The 19,257-nt window shown below is 40.1% G+C and overlaps 2 protein-coding genes across 2 annotated transcripts; both read right to left on the reverse strand.

Annotated features, from left to right (window-relative positions):
• Positions 1-186: 186 nt before the first annotated feature.
• Positions 187-6,291, reverse strand: LOC139565125 (homeobox protein Hox-B9a). Its single transcript, XM_071385225.1, has 2 exons — positions 5,607-6,291; positions 187-2,380 (listed from the first exon to the last, which is right to left on the reverse strand). Exons 1-2 carry the CDS (start codon positions 6,118-6,120, stop codon positions 2,145-2,147), a joined length of 750 nt encoding a protein of 249 aa, XP_071241326.1. The 5' UTR covers positions 6,121-6,291; the 3' UTR covers positions 187-2,144.
• Positions 6,292-11,886: 5,595 nt separating this feature from the next.
• LOC139565195 (homeobox protein Hox-B10a-like) lies at positions 11,887-17,432 on the reverse strand. Its single transcript, XM_071385346.1, has 2 exons — positions 16,415-17,432; positions 11,887-14,921 (listed from the first exon to the last, which is right to left on the reverse strand). Exons 1-2 carry the CDS (start codon positions 17,211-17,213, stop codon positions 14,644-14,646), a joined length of 1,077 nt encoding a protein of 358 aa, XP_071241447.1. The 5' UTR covers positions 17,214-17,432; the 3' UTR covers positions 11,887-14,643.
• Positions 17,433-19,257: the final 1,825 nt, after the last annotated feature.

Raw genomic sequence — 19,257 nt, forward strand, 5'->3', positions numbered from 1 at the left:
TCGAGCGCATGGAGACACAATGGAGTCTAATGCTCCTTAATATTCAGAATGAAGGTCAGCCGTGCGCGCGACTCCAGAAACGCCACCCATTTCATATCTCACTGAAAATGCATCCTAAGAGTCTCCCAGGATGTTTGTAAGTACTCACACAAACAAACAAACAAACAAAAATACATGTACACCAAATAAGTACGTCATTCCTTATTGTATTGACAACACGGTTAAATCAGTTAATGCTCAATACATTCTGGACAAGAACATGTAAACAATATCTAAAACTGGAGAAACGACGTCTGCTCATTCAACTCCGATGTCATTTCCCAAAACACCAATTTTGAACATATTCAACTCATTCCAATAAAAACAATCGAGGTTATTCACCTAGGCCTATTTACAATTAATTAGAAATATTACCATCCAAAAACTGCTATAGCATGGCGCATTTTCTTTAGATAGATTTTCATTTCCAAAACACACAAACATAAAGAAATAAATTACATTTCATTATGATATTAGGCATGCGCTAACAATGTAAACATTTTATTCTTAGACAATGTAGGCTTGTTTTTCTTCGACATATGTTATATCCTGTATTTAAGCGCGTAGGAGTAAATCTTTTTATGGCATATATCAAAATGAGAGAGAGCGTAAAAGGGCGGGTTATTGTAGGTCCTTTTACTTCCACGTAAATGTTCGAAACGTCCCACTGTTAGACTGCACAGTCATTAGATCAAAGCAAGTAGGCTAAGGGCCACTGGATCTACTGACCTTATATTGGCAGACCGAACTATATAAAACTAGGATTAATCCCAGTCACGAACAAGGTTCCATCTTGAATGTGATCTATCATTGTTGCATATGATACTTCAATGAAATATACCATGTCGCGCTATCTACCCGAAAACACGTATTCCTGATTAATTTCCACATCAAGTAGTCTAAAATACTTTTTAGCAATTACACAACGAAATAGTAACATTGGTCTCAAGGAAATGTTAACGGATAAATACCCCATAGACCAGGGTTCTCCAATCCTGTTCCTGGAAAGCTACTGTCCTGTAGCTTTTCACTCCAACCCTAATCTAGCGTACCTGATTCTAATATTTGTCTGGTTGATAAGCTGAATCAGGTTCATTACAACCTGGAGTTGGAGTGAAAACCTACAGGACAGTACCTCTCCGGGAACAGGGTTGGAGAGCCATGTCATAGACCTTTCCATATGAAACCCTTATTAGGTTATTACGCACTTTTTACGCACAAGGAACTTGAATGTGAAAGTATTATGTAGAAAAATTAGATACATATAAGAGTGTGCATATACCTGTTGAGTTAGTATTTAAAGGGATTACAACAAATACCTGGAACCCTGATATTTTGGTAAATGCGACCCAGTCAAAGGGGCTCTGGGGGATGTGACGCCACACTAGGTTATTCATCGATTTAAAACATAACATCATCGGGGAACTGAATTGGGGAACTGCTGCTCGGAAAATAAAATGATGTATTTTTCGTGAAGGATCAGTTACAGGCCTAGCACCGTCATTACGTAAGACGCATCTATGGAGTTGAACAGAGGAATGGAGCGAACAAAAAACTAAAAGATAAGAATAAATGCAGGTTGCACACACCCTTTAACTACAACCGTTTCTCTTATGTATTAATGACCACATGAAACCGACGTTTCAGCACCTCCGCGCCTCTCCTGATGAGCGTTGGCGTCATGCGTAAAGCAATAAATACGTGGTAAAAGCAGTGCTTGAGAAAGACCCGCGTGAATCCACCCTCCTTTCTACTGTATAGTATAATATATGCCATTTAGCAGACGCTTTTATCCAAAGCGACTTACAGTCATGCGTGCATACATTTTATGTACGGGTGATCCCGGGAAACAAACCAACTACCCTGGCGTCACAAGCGCCATGCTATACCAACTCAGCTACAATGGACCATAAGGGTTTTCTCTATTGGTCTGTGCTTCTATAACGTCAGAGGGTATTTCACATCGATATGGAAAATAACAAAAACAAGCTTCCTGTACCCCTACTTTACCCATTACAGTCCATGTATGCCTATTTAAGGGAAAAGTAACGAGAAAGCAGACTCTTTGTGATGGTGGTGTTTTTTAATAGCACTCCCCTTTTTTCTTAATCCTTGGGTTGGTCCTTATTCATTTTCTTCATTTTCATCCGTCGGTTTTGGAACCATATTTTGACTTGTCTCTCGGTCAAGTTCAGGGAGCGCGCTACCTCGTGCCTTCTGTCCCGGGTGAGGTACATGTTGAAGAGGAACTCTTTCTCGAGCTCGAGGGTTTGGTATTTCGTGTAAGGGCACCGCTTCTTCCGGGAAGACCGGGCATGCAACCAGTTGACAGAGGGGTCATCTACAAGGGAAAGTCAGACAAAGACCTTTAGTAAATGGCTAACAAACACAGACCAGAATAGGCCCTAGACTAGCAAGCCTCATAACATAACTAAATACAAACATGCGTGCGTAATAACAAGATATCCATGCCCATGCGTTATATAATTGAGTTAAAGTGATATCAAAAGCCAAGGCTCATATTGCTCCAAATGGAACCGTGTTCGGTAATGTAGAGGAGAGAGGAAAGTAGTTCCTCACCTCCCCTCAGGCCGAAGGTGATCTTGGTTGGTATTGTAAATGGGTTTAGAGGACAGGCAGTTCCTTCAATGTACATGTTTACCATGAAAGTACTTCCTGGACCACAAGGTGTCTTTTCATGTTACCATAACAACGTCATAAATGGGAAACACAAAGATAATGGAAAAAGTACTCGTGTCCTTCACCCCACTAGACCTTGAAAATCACCCTGTTTGTGAGAAGTGCACTCTAAATGGGTGGAACACTTGGATGTGATGATATCTCGTAAACTACGATTCTCCTTATTTTTTTTTGTCAGAACCTCCAATCATGGCAATGCACTCCACCCTTCAGCTTGGTTAGCAGGCCTCAGCCGAATGCAATTAGTGAAGAAAGCGCAGCATGGTTATGAGGAGAAGCTATCCTCCCCCAACAGAGCCAAAAGCATTGGAACTATGAGAGACCTATAGTGAGCAACAGAGCCTAACCCAAACAAAAATGCAGTCCCCCTGAAATGCGGTTGCTTTGGAAAGTGGATTATCTCCTTTTTATGGGATATGTTCCAGGGGAAATAATTCTTGCTGTCTCCGTGGAGACGCCTTTCCTCTCTGGTGGCTTTCTCGGGAATGCATGCTATGTATTTTCATGTAGGCCCATCTACATTTCCTCACAGTTGCTTTTGGTATACCATCACTGTGCATGTTGGGCTACCATGGCATTCAAACGGCCTTGAAAAGCTTAAACTGAGAATACCTTGATTACTCAAAAGGCCGTGGGGATATAAATCTCCCAGGCATGGCATTGGATCGATTGCATCTGCAAGTGGACACAAATGCCTGTTCCGAGGCACTGGAGGTAGAAGTGGGCTTTGTGACACGCAAAGTGGTGCTTCGCATTCCCCAAGTACATAATCACCTAGTGACATTCATCCCGTGCAAAGTCAGGGCTTTTCCTGTCACTGCATGACAAACCATCCAGTGCTATCCCATAACGCGTACGGATATGTGAAGGGTTATAGCTTTGGCCAATGGATCCGTGCATTTCTACAGATGAAAAAAAATCTGGGCTCATTGAAGCCCATGGCCATTTCTCTTAGGCTACATACATGTAACCAACGCAGAGAAATCCAATCGGCCCATGCCCCTAGACACGCACTTTCATTCCACATCAACTGTCTCCAATATCCTAAATCTTATGACGCAATCCTATTGTTATCATGAAAGGAAATAATCCCTCGGGGATGATTGATAACCCTGTAAAGCTATCCGTTGCCGGCGGACACGTCGGAGATAGAGGTGTGCCATCTAAATACTTATGAGCTCCGAGACATGATCTGCAACAATGCACGTTTAAGAGGGTATTGTCGTTGGATGATCATGGTCTGTTTTGTGACGAATGTTGGGATGGAAACACATAATGGCTACAGACCGTTATTATACCATCATGTCTCTTCGCAATTTTACCTTAATAGTCTGAGAAATTGACCTTTCGTATATGCCTAGAGAGATTCGTTATTGCATTTCTCTACAATAAGATTGCATCGTATTTTATATGTTTTTCCCCAACTGTCCCAGGGAGCCAACATACTACAATTAATAGTGATGTTGGCTGGTCTTATAACTTAATAAACTTCAGGGGCAATCACTTTTTTTCACTCACAATCCGCTGCTAGCACAAAGAGGGACGTGTAATTCCCAACTTCATTGCCTTTGCCCGTAGTTTATTCTGGAATGCCGCCCAGGGCAACACAAAGGGGAATTCTGTTGCGCACCATCCATTAGAGAGTTCACGTAGTGCGTGAACCCATTTTGTGGATTCAAATCGACGTTCGTCTCCACCGTCAGTCCATGCTACTCGAAAATGACCATCTGTCAGAACCTTGACCCACCCAATGTAGGTTAGGCCTCAGATGTATGATATATCTCTATGTGTCCCGGCGCACCAAAACGTTACCGGGCGAGCACGCAAAGCCTATTTCAACAAGACTGTGCTGTGCGGAGTAACACAAATATATAGGTTTCCACTCCGGCTCGGCTCCAGGCCTGATTAATAGCCAGCCTGATCTTATGAGGCAGTGTTGGTAAAGGAGAGAAAATTAATTTTATTCTGTCAAGGCAACCATAGGCATGGCTAGAACAGCGAGTCAACTGAGAGTGCAGTGACCAACATCCTCCACATAATGTCATATAGCTCAGACAGATGAGTCTGCTTGTAAAAAACCCAACTGTGAGTCTCACTTGGAAAATGTTTCAGATTTATTTGGTGGTGTTAAAGAGAGACTCTTGCACACTCAACAGCGCTAAAGGCATCAATAAAACTTTATTTCCAGAAAATGTCGTCAATGCGGTTTCTTTGCCAGAATAATAATTATTGCAGAAACGAACATATAGCCCAATCCCCCACACTCCACCTTCTAAATTACATGAAATGTCTATAAATAGACTACTGTCATCAGACGTGAATGAAACAAAGGCTCGTTTTCCCTTAGAGAGGATATTTACACTAAAATATTGACTAGAGTTAAGGGGGCCTTGCCCTGGTAAACCCTACATTTGCACTGGAGAGGCTCTTGGCACATAGTTCAATAGAGGGACGTTTTTCTTGAGGTGCTGTTCAGTTATTACTAGATTAAAACAAGCTGCTGACAAAACGAACTGCACTAAAGTGCAACTGAGCGCAGATAACCTGTTCTCAGAGACTGTGTGCCAAAACTTACTGCAGTCAAATTATATTCAATACCAGTTGGTCCCCAAAACTAAGGCAGGACAGCGCAGAAAACCGCGCACGTGAAATGTCGCAAGCTCCAAAACAGAGTACCATCCATACCCTGACCTGATGTATGTATAAATATATGATAATAATTCTAACGTAAACATACATAGTAAATTAGACGCACACTACGGACCATATTTGGTAGTGAGCCTCTATGGCTCGCTATCTCTTTGTTCCTGTTTTATGACAGCATTAAAAGCTTTACAGACTGTTCACTTCCTCGTTTTATAACTTACTTTGATCTGGCCCGTCTTTGTCTTCGCTACCTTCACAGATATCCTTATTGTCCTCGAATCCGGAGCCCTGGCTGGAATTCATCTCTCTTGCCGAAGAGGATTCCAAAATGTACTCGTGTCCACCGATTTTGGGGGGTTCCCCGAGGTGTCCCAGTAGCGGCTCCATCTTGACCTGCCCCTGCCCGGGGAGGGACTCCGAGCGCGGAGCGCAGTCGAGCCAAGTGCGTATGTATCGGGTGTCCGTGGAAGGCACGGGCTGAGTCGGGATGTATGGATGGTAAACCGCTGGTAAGCCATTTGAGGCATGGGGGCTGAACGGGCTCCAGGACGAGCTAAAAACTGGAGGTTTAGGCTGGAAGCTACAAGAGGGGAATTCGGGATGCTCGCCATGTCCCCCCGGTTGCCTGGAGTTGGAATACTGTACATTGGAAAACCTGACTGAAGTCGGATCTTCGCTCTCGTGACTTATTATAGAGTCCACATAATAGTTGCTCAGCGTTCCAGAAATTGACATTCTCGGACATTATACAATTCACGGTTCATTGAATTGAAAACATATAGGACAGAAGTCTTTTTTTTACTAGCCTTCTACTAGCCTACGAACAAAGTAGAGCTAGGTTGCTGGGGCTGTGCGCTCGGAGCGAAATGATTGGTCAGACTTTTTTTCACGAGCCTGATAAAGCGTCAATGGGGCGTAAATCAATCCGCCAAGGGGGCTGCACCTCTCCTAGCACTGTACAAATTTTCCTCTCTAAATAAATTGTCTTGTTTATGCAATATGCAAAATGTGAATGCGTCCATATATATGTGGGTATCTGTAGGCTGTCGTAGAAACATCCAGCTGAATTATGCATCCCAACGACACTATACATGCATATTGGAAACAGTGGTCGACAAAATAAGCGACCACATTATTTTCTTTATCAAAGTGATAAACATGCATGCGTCTCATGGAACAAGGCCGTTGAATACAATAAGCCTTATCCAATATATTACGTGTATGAATGCCCAATACATCATCAGAATCTAACTAACATCGGAATACTATTAAGGCGCCATTATTTCTCTACCACGTTCATCTCTGGATGTCTATCACGGATAACGTTTTTATGTTTCAAATCTTCAGGTTTTTAGACGTTTATTGGTTTGTTTTCTTTAAACTTGCGTCTGAGTTTCCTCTGGTGTAGGAAATGTCTATGTTCATGCTTTATTGGAAGATTAAGAGTAATGTTTCTTAACGAGCGCATTAAACACTACTGCGTGCCAATCCCCTGTCTTTATGGAAGGAACTACTTGAACTTTTTTGGTCGTTTAATACTATAATAAAATACTACATCAGGCAGCTTTGATTTTTATAGACTTGATATATCGCCTGTGGCGGGGACCGTAAACGACTCTGCTGTAGCATTCCTGCCACTGACAAAAACGCTCACTTCACACTCAGACACAAAAAGTAAACACCGCAGAAGTGAGACTACACCAGGATATTCGAAAACCCAGAGGATGATGACCATTTTACTGATACAGGGGGAAGCGAAGAAGACTCATAAGTTAACGGTTTGGAGACAGTTCATATTTATTTCTGGCAGCTTTCCAGGTATTGTGCATGACTTGTCACATTCAAGCGGGTCAAAGCTTTGGCCTCGGCCTTCAATGATCTCTCTGCCTTCCACTGGCTCTCGTGCTAGCATCTAATGCATTTCAGCTTCAGAACAACTTCTATCAAGTGCAAAAAGAACAGCAATATAGGAATACCTACGGCTGAGAAGACTTTGCGCTGTGTTTGCACTCGAATAAATCTGCAGGGTTATTGAGCACTAAATAGCCTAGCAGCTGTTATGTTAAAAAATATATAGACTAATTCCAAAGCACGATAACATGCGAAAGGGAATTGGGTAGATGAGATTCATCTGTAAGGCCATTTGAATGTTTTTCCCTACATAACATTGCGTGTAGCCTTCCACTGGCTTGAATGTTGCATTGGTAATTGAATACACTCCACCCAATACCCGCTGTGCAAAGTGCCAACAACTTAATTAGATACATTGGAGTAGTAAACATTGAAAACATTATCTGCCAACCGCACGAAATGTTTAAAAAAAATGTCAAGAGCAACGTTTAATTAAATGTGGTAGACTATCGTATCGTAATTATCGTAACAAAATGTAATCACTGGTAAGGAGATAGGCCTACAAGTTACAATAATAAGGGTTTGATAACACCTCATTGTTAAATCAACGTAAAACAAACCATGAAACAAGCACATGTATCTATACTTATAATTCATCATCAGATATTTCTTCCGACTACAAGAGCCTCCACTTTTCAATAAGAAACTTAATATTGCCAGGAGTTACAATAACTATCACATCGCCTCTCCAAAGCTATGGGCAACACTAGTGACGTGCAAAATGAAATATCTTATGATTATGCTCAGGTTCTTTAGAACTGTTTAAAGACACTCAGAAAGTCTCTTAAGTGGATTTCTGCACAAGAGAGCCAATAAAATACGTTTTGTGAGTAGCCTACACTCGAGGAAAAAAGGTTCCGGATAGAACCAAAAAGGGTTCTATTGCTTGCTTCATATATGGCACCCCTAAAGATTATATGTAGAACCACGTAAGGTTCCATTTAGAACCATTGGGTTCCATCCCATAAAGGGTTCTATATGGAACCAATTTCAGTTCAATATAGAACCTTACGGGGTGCCATATATGAAGCAAGTATATAACACTTTTTGGTTCTATACAGAAACGTTTTTATCCTAAATGTTGTTAATTAACTTTGGCTACATGCCTTTATATGCTATGTAGCTTAATTTGTCCGCAAAAAAAGAGGGACGGGATATTGGTGTGTTTTACAACGTTCAAATAATGTGAATAATATTTTGTTGCTCTCCTGTCTTATGTGAATAATATTCGTTTGTTAATACCACTATATAATGGTATTCAGTCTAATTCCTTAAGTGATTATGATATTAGGAAACTCATGTCAACTATGATTATGTTACCAACCCCATCTCCAAGTAGGCCTAATCAATTTGTATCCTCCTTTGTTGACAGTAAATGCTTGATTTTAAAGGTTCTGATGCTCTTACTAAAGCTAGCCTGCTTGCACTTGGGACTACACAACTATAATAGGATATTTACTAAATATAACACATTTTACATAACAGTGCGTTGTAAGAAAGTAGTAGTAGTAATAGTAGCAGCAGCAGGCCTGTATAGGTTAGTAGTAGAAGCTTCAGCATTAGTATAGCATGTAGCTAATATTAGCCTATATGCTAAATAGTATGCAGTCTGCAGTTCTTTCGGTGATTGTTGCTGCTAGCCTAAAGCAGTAAACAGTAACCTACACATTTGAGCAGTAACTAGTCACAATAAATCAGCCTTTAAGATATTAATAATCAAGACATGATTGTATGTGGGAAATAGTTAACACATATGCTTGCTCTCTGTGTACTATATAACATATGCTATTCGTATGCATTGCATTATCTATCCTGATCAGATAAAATATAATGAAAAAATATATATATACATATCGAACGCAGTGTCATGAAGTTGTTGCTGAAATGCAAATGAATTGACCTTTAGCTTTTTCGGCTAGCGTCTAAATAAGGGTCATGTTTTCGTGAACACTGCTGAAATAAAATGACAGACATTGAAGTTTGAAAGTTTGACATGACTGCATACAAACTTACTATGTCTGTTAATTACCGTTCTGACATGAATATGTGTTACGCTCTGTCATCTTTCTGTGAGCCCCCTCTGGATAAGCCTTAAAGGGATACTTCAGGATTTTGGCAATGAAACTCTTTATCTACTTCCCCAGAGTCTGATTAAATCATGGATACCATTTTATGTCTCTGCGTAGAGTTTGAAGGAAGTTGCTAAGTAGTGTTAGTGCAATTGCTAACTAGCATTAGCACAATGACTGGAAGTCTATACTAACTGCGAGCATATTAGTAGAAACAGCGCAATGACTGGAAGCATGTGGTAACTGCTAGCATGCTACTCGATACCATAGACTTTCAGTCATTGCGCTAACGCTAGTTAGCATTGGCTCGCGAAACTACCTCTAACTTCCTTCATAATGGATGCAGAGAAATACAAATAGCATCCATGAGTTTATCTAACTGTGGGGAAGTAGGTAATATGCTTCTTTGCCAACTGAAATGCAGAATACAATGGCAGATCGGGGCTAAGCTGTTTTACATTCATTGCCATTGAACGTGTAAGAATCCACCTTCAGACCAAGTTAATGAATTTGTTAGGTTTCATGATGACAGATCTCTCTCTCAAACACACTCACAACACACAACTCACACACACACCCCTAAGGGCCTCGCTCTTCATACCAGTCCAAAAAGTCTATACTCTTTCACATGAAATCATCAAAACAAACAAGAGAAAGTGTGTCAACCATTCACGTGTAACTGTCATTTTCCCAATAGAGACATCCCTGTGGTAAAATTCATGGTAACCCTTGGGTTATATATGAAGATGTACAGTGCCTTCAGAAAGTATTCACACCCCTTTACTTTTCCCACATTTTGTTGTGTTACAGCCTGAAATTTAAAACGGTTAAATTGAGATTTTGTGTCACCTGCCTACACACAATAACCTATAATGTCAGAGTGGAATTATGTTTTTAGAAATGTTTACAAGTTAATATCAAATGAAAAGCTGAAATGTCTTGAGTCAATAAGTATTCAACCCCTTTGTTACGACAAGCCTAAATAAGTTCAGGGGTAAACATTTCCTTAACAAGTCACGTAATAAGTTGCATGGACTCACTGTGGGCAATAATAGTGTTTAACATGATTTTTGAATGACTAGCTCATCTCTGTACCCCACACATACAATTTTCTGTAAGGTCCCTCAGATTCAACCACAAAGACCAGGGAGGTTTTCCAATGCCTCGCAAAAAACCCTGTTAAAAAAAAAAAAAGCAAACATTGAATATTATTAATTACACTTTGGATGGTGTATCAATACACCCAGTCACTACAAAGATACAGGCGTTGTTCCCAATTCAGTTGCCGGAGAGAAAGGAAACCGCTTAAGGATAGGAGAAAACTGAGGATGGATCAACATTGTACTTACTCTACAATAATAACCTAAATGACAGATTGAAAAGGAAGCCTCTAGAGAACACAAATATTCCAAAACATGCATCCGTTTTGCAATAAGGGATTAAAGTAAAACTGTGAAAAATGTGGCTAAAAATGTACTTTATGTCCTGAGTACCACTTCATATTTTCAAGCACAGTGGTGGCTGCATCATGTTATTGGTATGCTTGTCATCGACTAAGATTAGGGAGTTTTTTTAAATTAAAATAAACGGAATAGAGCTAAGCACATGAAAAATCCTAGAGGAAAACCTTGTTCAGTCTGCTTTCCAACAAACACTGGGAGACAAATTCACCTTTCAGCATGACAATAACCTATAACACAAGGCCAAACATACACTGAGGTTGCTTACCAAGACAGCACTGAATGATCCTGACTGACCGTGTTACAGTTTTGACTTAAATTACCCTCGAAAATCTATGGCAAGACTTGAAAATGGCTGTCTAGCAATGATCAACAACCAACTTGATGGAGCTTTAGGAATAAAATAAATAAATAATGTGCAAATATTGTACAATCCAGGTGTGCAAAGCTCTTAGAGACTTACCCAGAAAGACTCACAGCTGTAATCGTAAACATGTATTGACTCAGGGGTGTGAATACTCATATAAATGAGATATTTCTGTATTTAATTTTCAATAAATCTACCATACATTTTGAAAAGCATGATTTTACTTTGTGATTATGGGGCATTGTGTTTAGATGGGTGAGAAAAAAATATACATTTCATCCATTTTGAATTCAACAAAATGTGGTATAAGTGAAGGGTAATGAATACGTTGTGAAGGTATCAACAGTAATGCTGTAACATTTATCTGTAAGAAATAAACACATTTATCAAAAGCATATATGGCTTCTGAGTTTGATTTTGTTCATTGAAGTTTATTGAAAAGTTCGTGATCACAATGCAGAAAATTAGAACAAAAAAATTGTGAATGATATTTGTCTTGTATTACAAAGTTGAAACAAGATAGAAGTTAGAAAATGTATTGTAGACGGTAAATGTTAATGTGTTATTACATTGCCTGCAAATTATATATGAGCATTGCCCCTGACGCAAAGTAAAAAACAAGCTGGTGTGAATATGAGGTAGAGCCGGTGCTGGTGTTTTTAATGTAGATAATTTACGGCGTCTGGGCGTGCTGTACTTCATACAATGTATTTATTATATTTGAAGAAGCGTTCATCACACCCAAGTGTACACAGGTATTTTGGGGGAGGCTTAAATTAGCCGTTTAACTCTCCACAAGCCCATGTGCAGTAAGTTGACTATTGGGAGGGAAATACATGTCAACAATAACAACTTTTCTAGATCATATTGAATACATTTTTAGTGTGCAATTACAAAATGGAGGGTAGTGCGCAGACGTGTGGAAACGGCTCATTCTCGTTGTTGTTGCATTCGTCCATTACGCACGGGCGTTGATGTGCAGTACTGGAGTAATTCAGGTAGTTTCAGGTTCCTGTGATAAGCGTCCAGCCCAACAACTTGAAACTACCTAAATCACACAACAGCTTTGTCTCATATTCTCTTCAAAGACCTTCAGAGAACCTGATTGAGCCACTGGACAAGTTCCCATACCTTATAAACGTGGGTGACCATCCATAAACGTTATTCTTGGTTCCGCTAGATGAATATTTTTTTTTTTTAAATGTAGCCTTTATTCCATATATACTAGCCTACTAAAGTGATCAGCAGTTATAAAACGAGACAAGATACAAACTGCAATACAGCAGGAATGAAGAATATGAGAGGAAGTAGCATGCCCATGCCATTTCAATCATGCACATAAAGGCCTATAACGCACGTTAAGACGTCTTTGTTAACCACAATAGCAGGCAATACTATTGTAGTGAAAAGTACAGTACTAGAATCCCTGTGACACATCCGCTACCCTGACTTCCTGAGTCTACAATAAATGCCCTGTCAATTGCCCCTGATAAAACCTGGATGCCCCAGACAGCGTCACTAAAATCGTGCGCTCTTCAATATGGCGATGCTAGCAGGAGACGCTACACAGTTTCCTTTTAAGACAAAAGGCCAACAGACAAAACGATCATATCCAGTATCCAGTGTGGGGAAGTTGCGGCATGTGTTTTCCATCAAATCTTCATATTCAAACAATATCAGAGAAAGTCCATGCAGAATGAAACGATAGATAACGTCGAATGAATCCATAAATCTAGATACCAATGGATTCAATGGGGACTAAATAATCATATGCACACACTAAATACACGCACGTTATTATTATTTTTTACGTGCCGTGGTTATCATGATGATCTGGTAAAAGGCTATAAATGTCACAGACCAGATCATAATTCCAGCTCGACCAATCTCTAACAATCTGGAAGACAACAAAAAAAAAGAAGGAATTCTATGTGGAATGCATGTAAGCCTACACTGTTCCCAGAGGACGTTAAAGACCGTCCTGTATGTTGGCTAACAACCCGCAAATCAGCAGCGGAAACTCTGGCATCTGCAACTTGGCTTTTGAAAAAAATATATATACATATTTTGAATTCAGAAGGTAGGCTACAAAAAATGGTGGCCACTGAACGCAGCTAGTGAACAAGGGAAAGAAGGTTAAAGGGACACGATAGATGTAGGCTAACCTTGTAAAAGTATATTATATCCATTATTAGTTATTACAAGGAATCACTCCTAAATCAGATTAAATTGTTTTAAAATAGGCCTTGTATAAACCAAATATATGCACTGGCATTGCTTGTTATGATAAGGAAATGACAACATACAACTATGCTACTGCAAACCACAAATACTAGCCTAATAATCATAGTTACAGCAATTACAATCATCACTACAGGATAAAATAATCACATTACTGGAGCTCATATGACCTGGTAGGAGAAGGCTCCTAGGAAGAGGAATTGGCCAAGGGTGGTAATAGGTGTCTAGAACCCTAAGTTGTTGCAATGGGATGTCCTCAAATCAAACTATTCTGTCAGTTTTTCTCCATCTATCTATACATATCGAAGTTGCAAATGAAGAAATATGGGAACTGGGGAATATTTATTCAAGCAGAAGTGATAGGCGAAACTATATCAAAACAAATATTAGCCTAGAAATTAATAATACAAGACAAAAGTATATATTATATCCCAGGCTTGCCTTTTGGAACCTCAAAGGGCTCATGTGCGTAGGAACACGTTTCCCTATATCACCGAAAGCGTAACCTTTAATTCAAATGCTCTCATTTAGAAAACAAAGAGGTCTTTTTATATATAATCAAATCATTCATTATTGTAATCGACACATCCTTTGTTTCAAGTCAAGCTGAAAAAGGACTCCGTATAAACAAGAAATCATGTTTAAAATCCGTTACAAAAGTTCAACATATTGTGCTTATTGGTGCACATTTTCCAGCGCTTACAAATACATTGCGTCCGAAAATAAATAAAATAGTGCTCGCGTCATAAATAAAGTCATCCTTTAAAATTGGCTTCCCATAGCCTAGCATGAACTGTAAACAATAGCATGAACTGCATGAACTGTAAACAACTATGTCTGGCAAAAAATACCAATTAAGCAACGTTGCAATCATTCTATTGAGCTATCAAGAAACAACTACAAGACAGTTGTTTAAATAATGATAAAATAAAGTGCTTTTATGAAGAGTGTTGCGGGACAGGGGTATGGAGAAAGAAAAAGCTTCCCGATATTTCTCCATCATGGAAAAACTCAAGTGTAACCGGTAAGAGCCACCATATCCTCATGCAAAGTGTATAGGACATAGACAGTACTTTCATCCAGGCCATCCTTCAGATCAGAACCTCTATCTCCACATCCTTCAGTATATGGTCCATCCTATTATTGACTTTGCATCATCCCGTGCTCCTGTCCATGTAGGCCTGTCTCTGCGCACCATGTTTGTGAGGAATCAGATGGGGAAATGTGTGACCGTGTCCCTGGTTCTGTGTTCCCGTGTCATCTTCTTCAACTTCATGCGGCGGTTCTGGAACCAGATTTTGACTTGGCGGTCAGTGAGGTTGACACTGCGAGCGATCTCCAGGCGGCGATCGCGAGTCAGATACATGTTGAAGAGGAACTCCTTTTCCAGCTCCAGGGTTTGGTATTTGGTGTAAGGAGAGCGCTTCTTCCTCCCCGCCTTCGCCCACAGCCATCCGCAGGACGCATCATTTTCGAATGTTGCGTCCTCTGTCAAAACAAGACAAAACATTTATTTAGTGATAGACTGGCAGAGCGCGAATTCTTTGTTTTAGGATATGCACATTTCTAAAATGCTCTCGCATACCTGGCTGATAATTTCAGTTTATGACGGGATATAATGTCACGTGACATGCCTCTCTCCCCTGTGTGTGTGTGTGTGTGATAGTACACTTGTTTTGTGTTCTATTTTCTCCTCTAATTCACTGTTTGCTAGTTCTCTGGTAGTTCTCTGAAATGCAAGGTTTGTTATCATGTAGGCCTTAGCTAACACGACTTACATTCTACTTGGGCGTGAATAGGTTATTATCAAAAGAACAAACTATTATCAAAAGGACAAATTGAAATATGTAGGACTACACATGCATAGGAGAGGAATAGGAATAGGTCTCACAATTCTGGTATTGAATTGAACGACTGTCGTGCCGTGCCTACTGGAGTCAAATCCATTTGTCGAGAAACCCATGCGTCAAACATAAAAACGTAGCTAGGCCCCATGTTTGGATCAAATCTTTAACGAATCTAAATATGTTCCTATGTTTAAATTGTAAATGGACAAAAAGCTAAGTAGTAGTCTATCTGAATGTAGAAGATGATGTGAATGGTGTGTAGCCTTACAGCGAGGCATTGGCTATTGTTACGCTAAATGATGCTAGCCTACTCAATAAATCCTTATGTGACAAAGCTCTATTCTGATTAGGCTATAGAAATCAGAAGATTTCACATAAAATAAATCAGTTATTGTTGATCCATTAATCTGTTGCACTAGGCCTATAATGACAATTTAATTTTTAATATGCCAAATGCCGTTGGACAACTTATTTCGATATTTACTATTGACAAGCATGGTATAGTTGTACATAAAAATATTATTTTGAACAAAATTGCGTAATATTTGAACACTCAATGTCAAATATTGGCATGCGTGATGACTTTACAACCTGAGTTGAAATATGTCAATATTTGGTTCATTGGTTAACGTTCGTGTTATATGATACCTTTTTTAAATTAGAGATTTTACGGCATCTCTCAGTGCTCATTTTACGAAACTATATTAATGTTAGCTATAGCATCTAGCATTGCAACAGGCTAATAGAAGCTAGCATTAGCTTTAGCCTACATTTTATTGTGAGACTGAGTCAGTCGCTTATAGCCTACTCTCACATAAACCTGGGCCCACAATCAATTGTATGCTACACCTAGCTAACTGTCCCGAAACACAAAGGAGACTTCCGCTGTTTTGATGTTCAAAAGAGCGCACAGTAAAATTGAGTGCCATTTAGCCTGGTGAGGGTAGTTCCGTGCAATAAATACATTTTGAGCAATGGCTCCCTTTGTCCTCTCCTCTCTCTTCCCTTTAATTAACAGCCTTAGTAAAAAAAAAGCACCATGTCTCGATTGACCGGATCATGTTTTCCTGTGGCTATTGCCATGGTCGCGTTCTATCTTTCAAGGCTTTTTGCCTTTTCATTCCATTTACCCACCTTGCGTCTCCTGTCTGGGACTTTTATCGCCCTCGGGTAAGACTGATGAGGGCTTGTCTCGCCGTAAACCTATGACCAAGTCTTCCGTGTTGGTCTGACTGGCCAGGGTGATGCTGCTGCTATCGCCTCTTTGGGCTTGACACTCACTGCTGCCCAGCGCTAAGTCATCAATAACGCGCTTGAAGTCATTGTCTGGATATGGCAGCACCGGGAAGCTCAAGTTGCACAAATGGCGCGAGTCTGAGTGGGGAGAGCGCGGTGGATTGGTCGTGGGCAAGCTGTGCACGCAGTTGTTGTACTCCTGGACTTTGATCCCCGAGTATGACTGCTCCGGGCGGAAGTAGCCCTGAATTGGACCAGAACCGCCCGTCATGGAGCCCATCTCTGACATTAGTCTGGTGAAGGCAGACACGTCCGGTGACGGTTTTGAGTGGTCGTCAGGTTCCAGAAGCAAATAGGAGGAGTTGTCTTTTCTGTTTGACGCGCTGTAAGGGCACGCACTGACCTGTGGCACCCGGACCGGGCTCAAGTGTGGCACGTCCCAGTTCAGTATTCCCTGGTGGTATTGGTATCGAGGCTGGGCCATTGCTTCTGGCGGCTGCAACGGCTGGTGCTGGTTCATTGTCCCGGGTATGGCCGTGTTTGGCACGGAACCACAGTTATTTTGGACACTGCAGTCAGGGTCAGAGCGGGCGGCGTGCTGGTGAGGGTGGGCAACAGAGGGGGGCTCCTTTGGACGGCAGTCCACGAAAGAGTTAACCAAGGACGCCGTGAAAACGAATCTCTCAGAGCATGACATTGCTAGGACATATTTTGACGAAAAGTCTGGCGAGCAGCTTCCTGCAAGGGACCCAATAGCGTCTGGGGTTCACCGGCAGGCTCCTCCCCTTGCGGCGCTGGTTGATTCAAGTGCCTAAATCTCCTATTCCCAGAACTTCCTGTTTAATTCATTTCTTATCCATTTCTTATCTTATCTATCTTTAATTAAATTAAATGCATATCGCCAATGTGTCAATGCAAGTAGCGGAGTTGTTTTCAAAATGGCTTCAAAATGGCAGAGATTGACATGTTATTTACTGCTAGATGGAACATCTGCATTAAATTATATTTTGCACACAAATGTAATTCACTCACTCCGTTTAATAATATATATACACCTGGCTTGACTATTCCAAGCTGTATGAGCATATTCATGTGCGTTCCTAACGTGTATGATTTTATAGAATTAACGCTTTCAAACCTGTTGTCAAAATTAAGCAGCGTTTCGTGTCGGCTACAATCCCTTGTTAAAATGGCAAATTTATCAGTCAGATTTATGCCTATAAATTCGACGAAATGTGCAGCAATGTCATACACATTACAATAGTTATTAGCTCAAATGCACGCCTAGCAATAGCCTATCACTTACATCATTACGCACAGACATTGCTACGTTACGCACAAATATTATGACCATCTTATTATAAATGGATGATTACTTCACACTTTGTACAATCACACACTTATTTGTGTTTTAGTACAGGTTATATACAGTACCTTAGCCATGGCTCCTTATAACCTAATGAGTCATTGCTGTTGCTTATTTATATTCTGTAAACGTTGTTAATTATTTGTACTTAAACCCCCCCAGCTTTAAAGTCAATCTTGAATTTTTCCAACTATGGATAAAATATATAAGGACTCTACATTCATCTTGTAAATGTATTTTTAACGCTGTATTGTTTAGTAATGATACAATAATGATAACAATAGTAACAACTAAAGCCTATAGCTATAACAGCAATAGTTATAACGTTCTTACCTTCTTAGCGACACATTGCAAATCTACAATTGTTGTCATTTTTTAATAAATGAAGAGTACCCGTCACACACATTCCTAAAAAAATGATGAAATTGCTTTCTTCATCTATGTAAAGTATTATTGCAGTCACACCTATAGACACTTCAATTTGGAATGAAAACAATAATGTAATGCAGGACTGTCTTTCATATTCAGGTAGAGGATAGGCCTATTGTGGGCACACGAACGAGCTGAAGTAAAAACTAACTGTATAATTTTCGATACAGGCTATCTAGTATTACATGTTTGAAATGACAAGAAATTAAATGTCATGGCCCATAATCAGGGTTACAATTAAGCCTCAAATTGTAATAATAATATATATTTTTTGAGCGGCAACATTTTAATGCAATGTGGCCAAAGAAAACAGCTGGCATAGCAGGTATGTTTCATTTCGAAACACGTGCGTAAATTCTGAATTTAGAAACAAGTGAAAACATCTGTGTCTCTCAACGATAGACTTATACGTGGTCTTTGGTGCCCAAGTATGCGCAAAATATGTGTCCTAAATAGGCAGGCCTAGCGTTCGTTCAACAAGGCCCCCACTCAATGGAGTAGTCTACAGCAATGATGTGAAAGGTTTGATGGAAAAAAAAGAGTTAAGGGAAACTGTGCAGAGAATACAGATACTGCTGAATGCATGTGACGGTTATAGTTAAAACCGAGGTTACTAAAACAAAGGGAAATTAGAACGGTTTGGAAATTCTCCCCGAGCTAAAATCCTTTGTGGCCTCCAGATGTCGCTGTACAGTTGGACCAATCGAAGGGCTCATGCCACGTTGAATGCACACGTTGTATATTGGGATATAATATTGTATACAGATATAATATTGTGAATTTGTAGGGCCTAAAAGGTTTATACACCTTTATTGATGCTCTGCGTTTACAGGCTAACTAATAACATGTGTTGGCATTGGACAGACAATTAAGACTGCGTGCAACTAATACATAAATATGTAGCCTAATTCTTACAGTTCACTAAATTGTATAGATTAGCCAACTG

This window comes from Salvelinus alpinus, chromosome 36 (assembly GCF_045679555.1).
Source record: "Salvelinus alpinus chromosome 36, SLU_Salpinus.1, whole genome shotgun sequence".
NCBI lineage: Eukaryota > Metazoa > Chordata > Actinopteri > Salmoniformes > Salmonidae > Salvelinus > Salvelinus alpinus.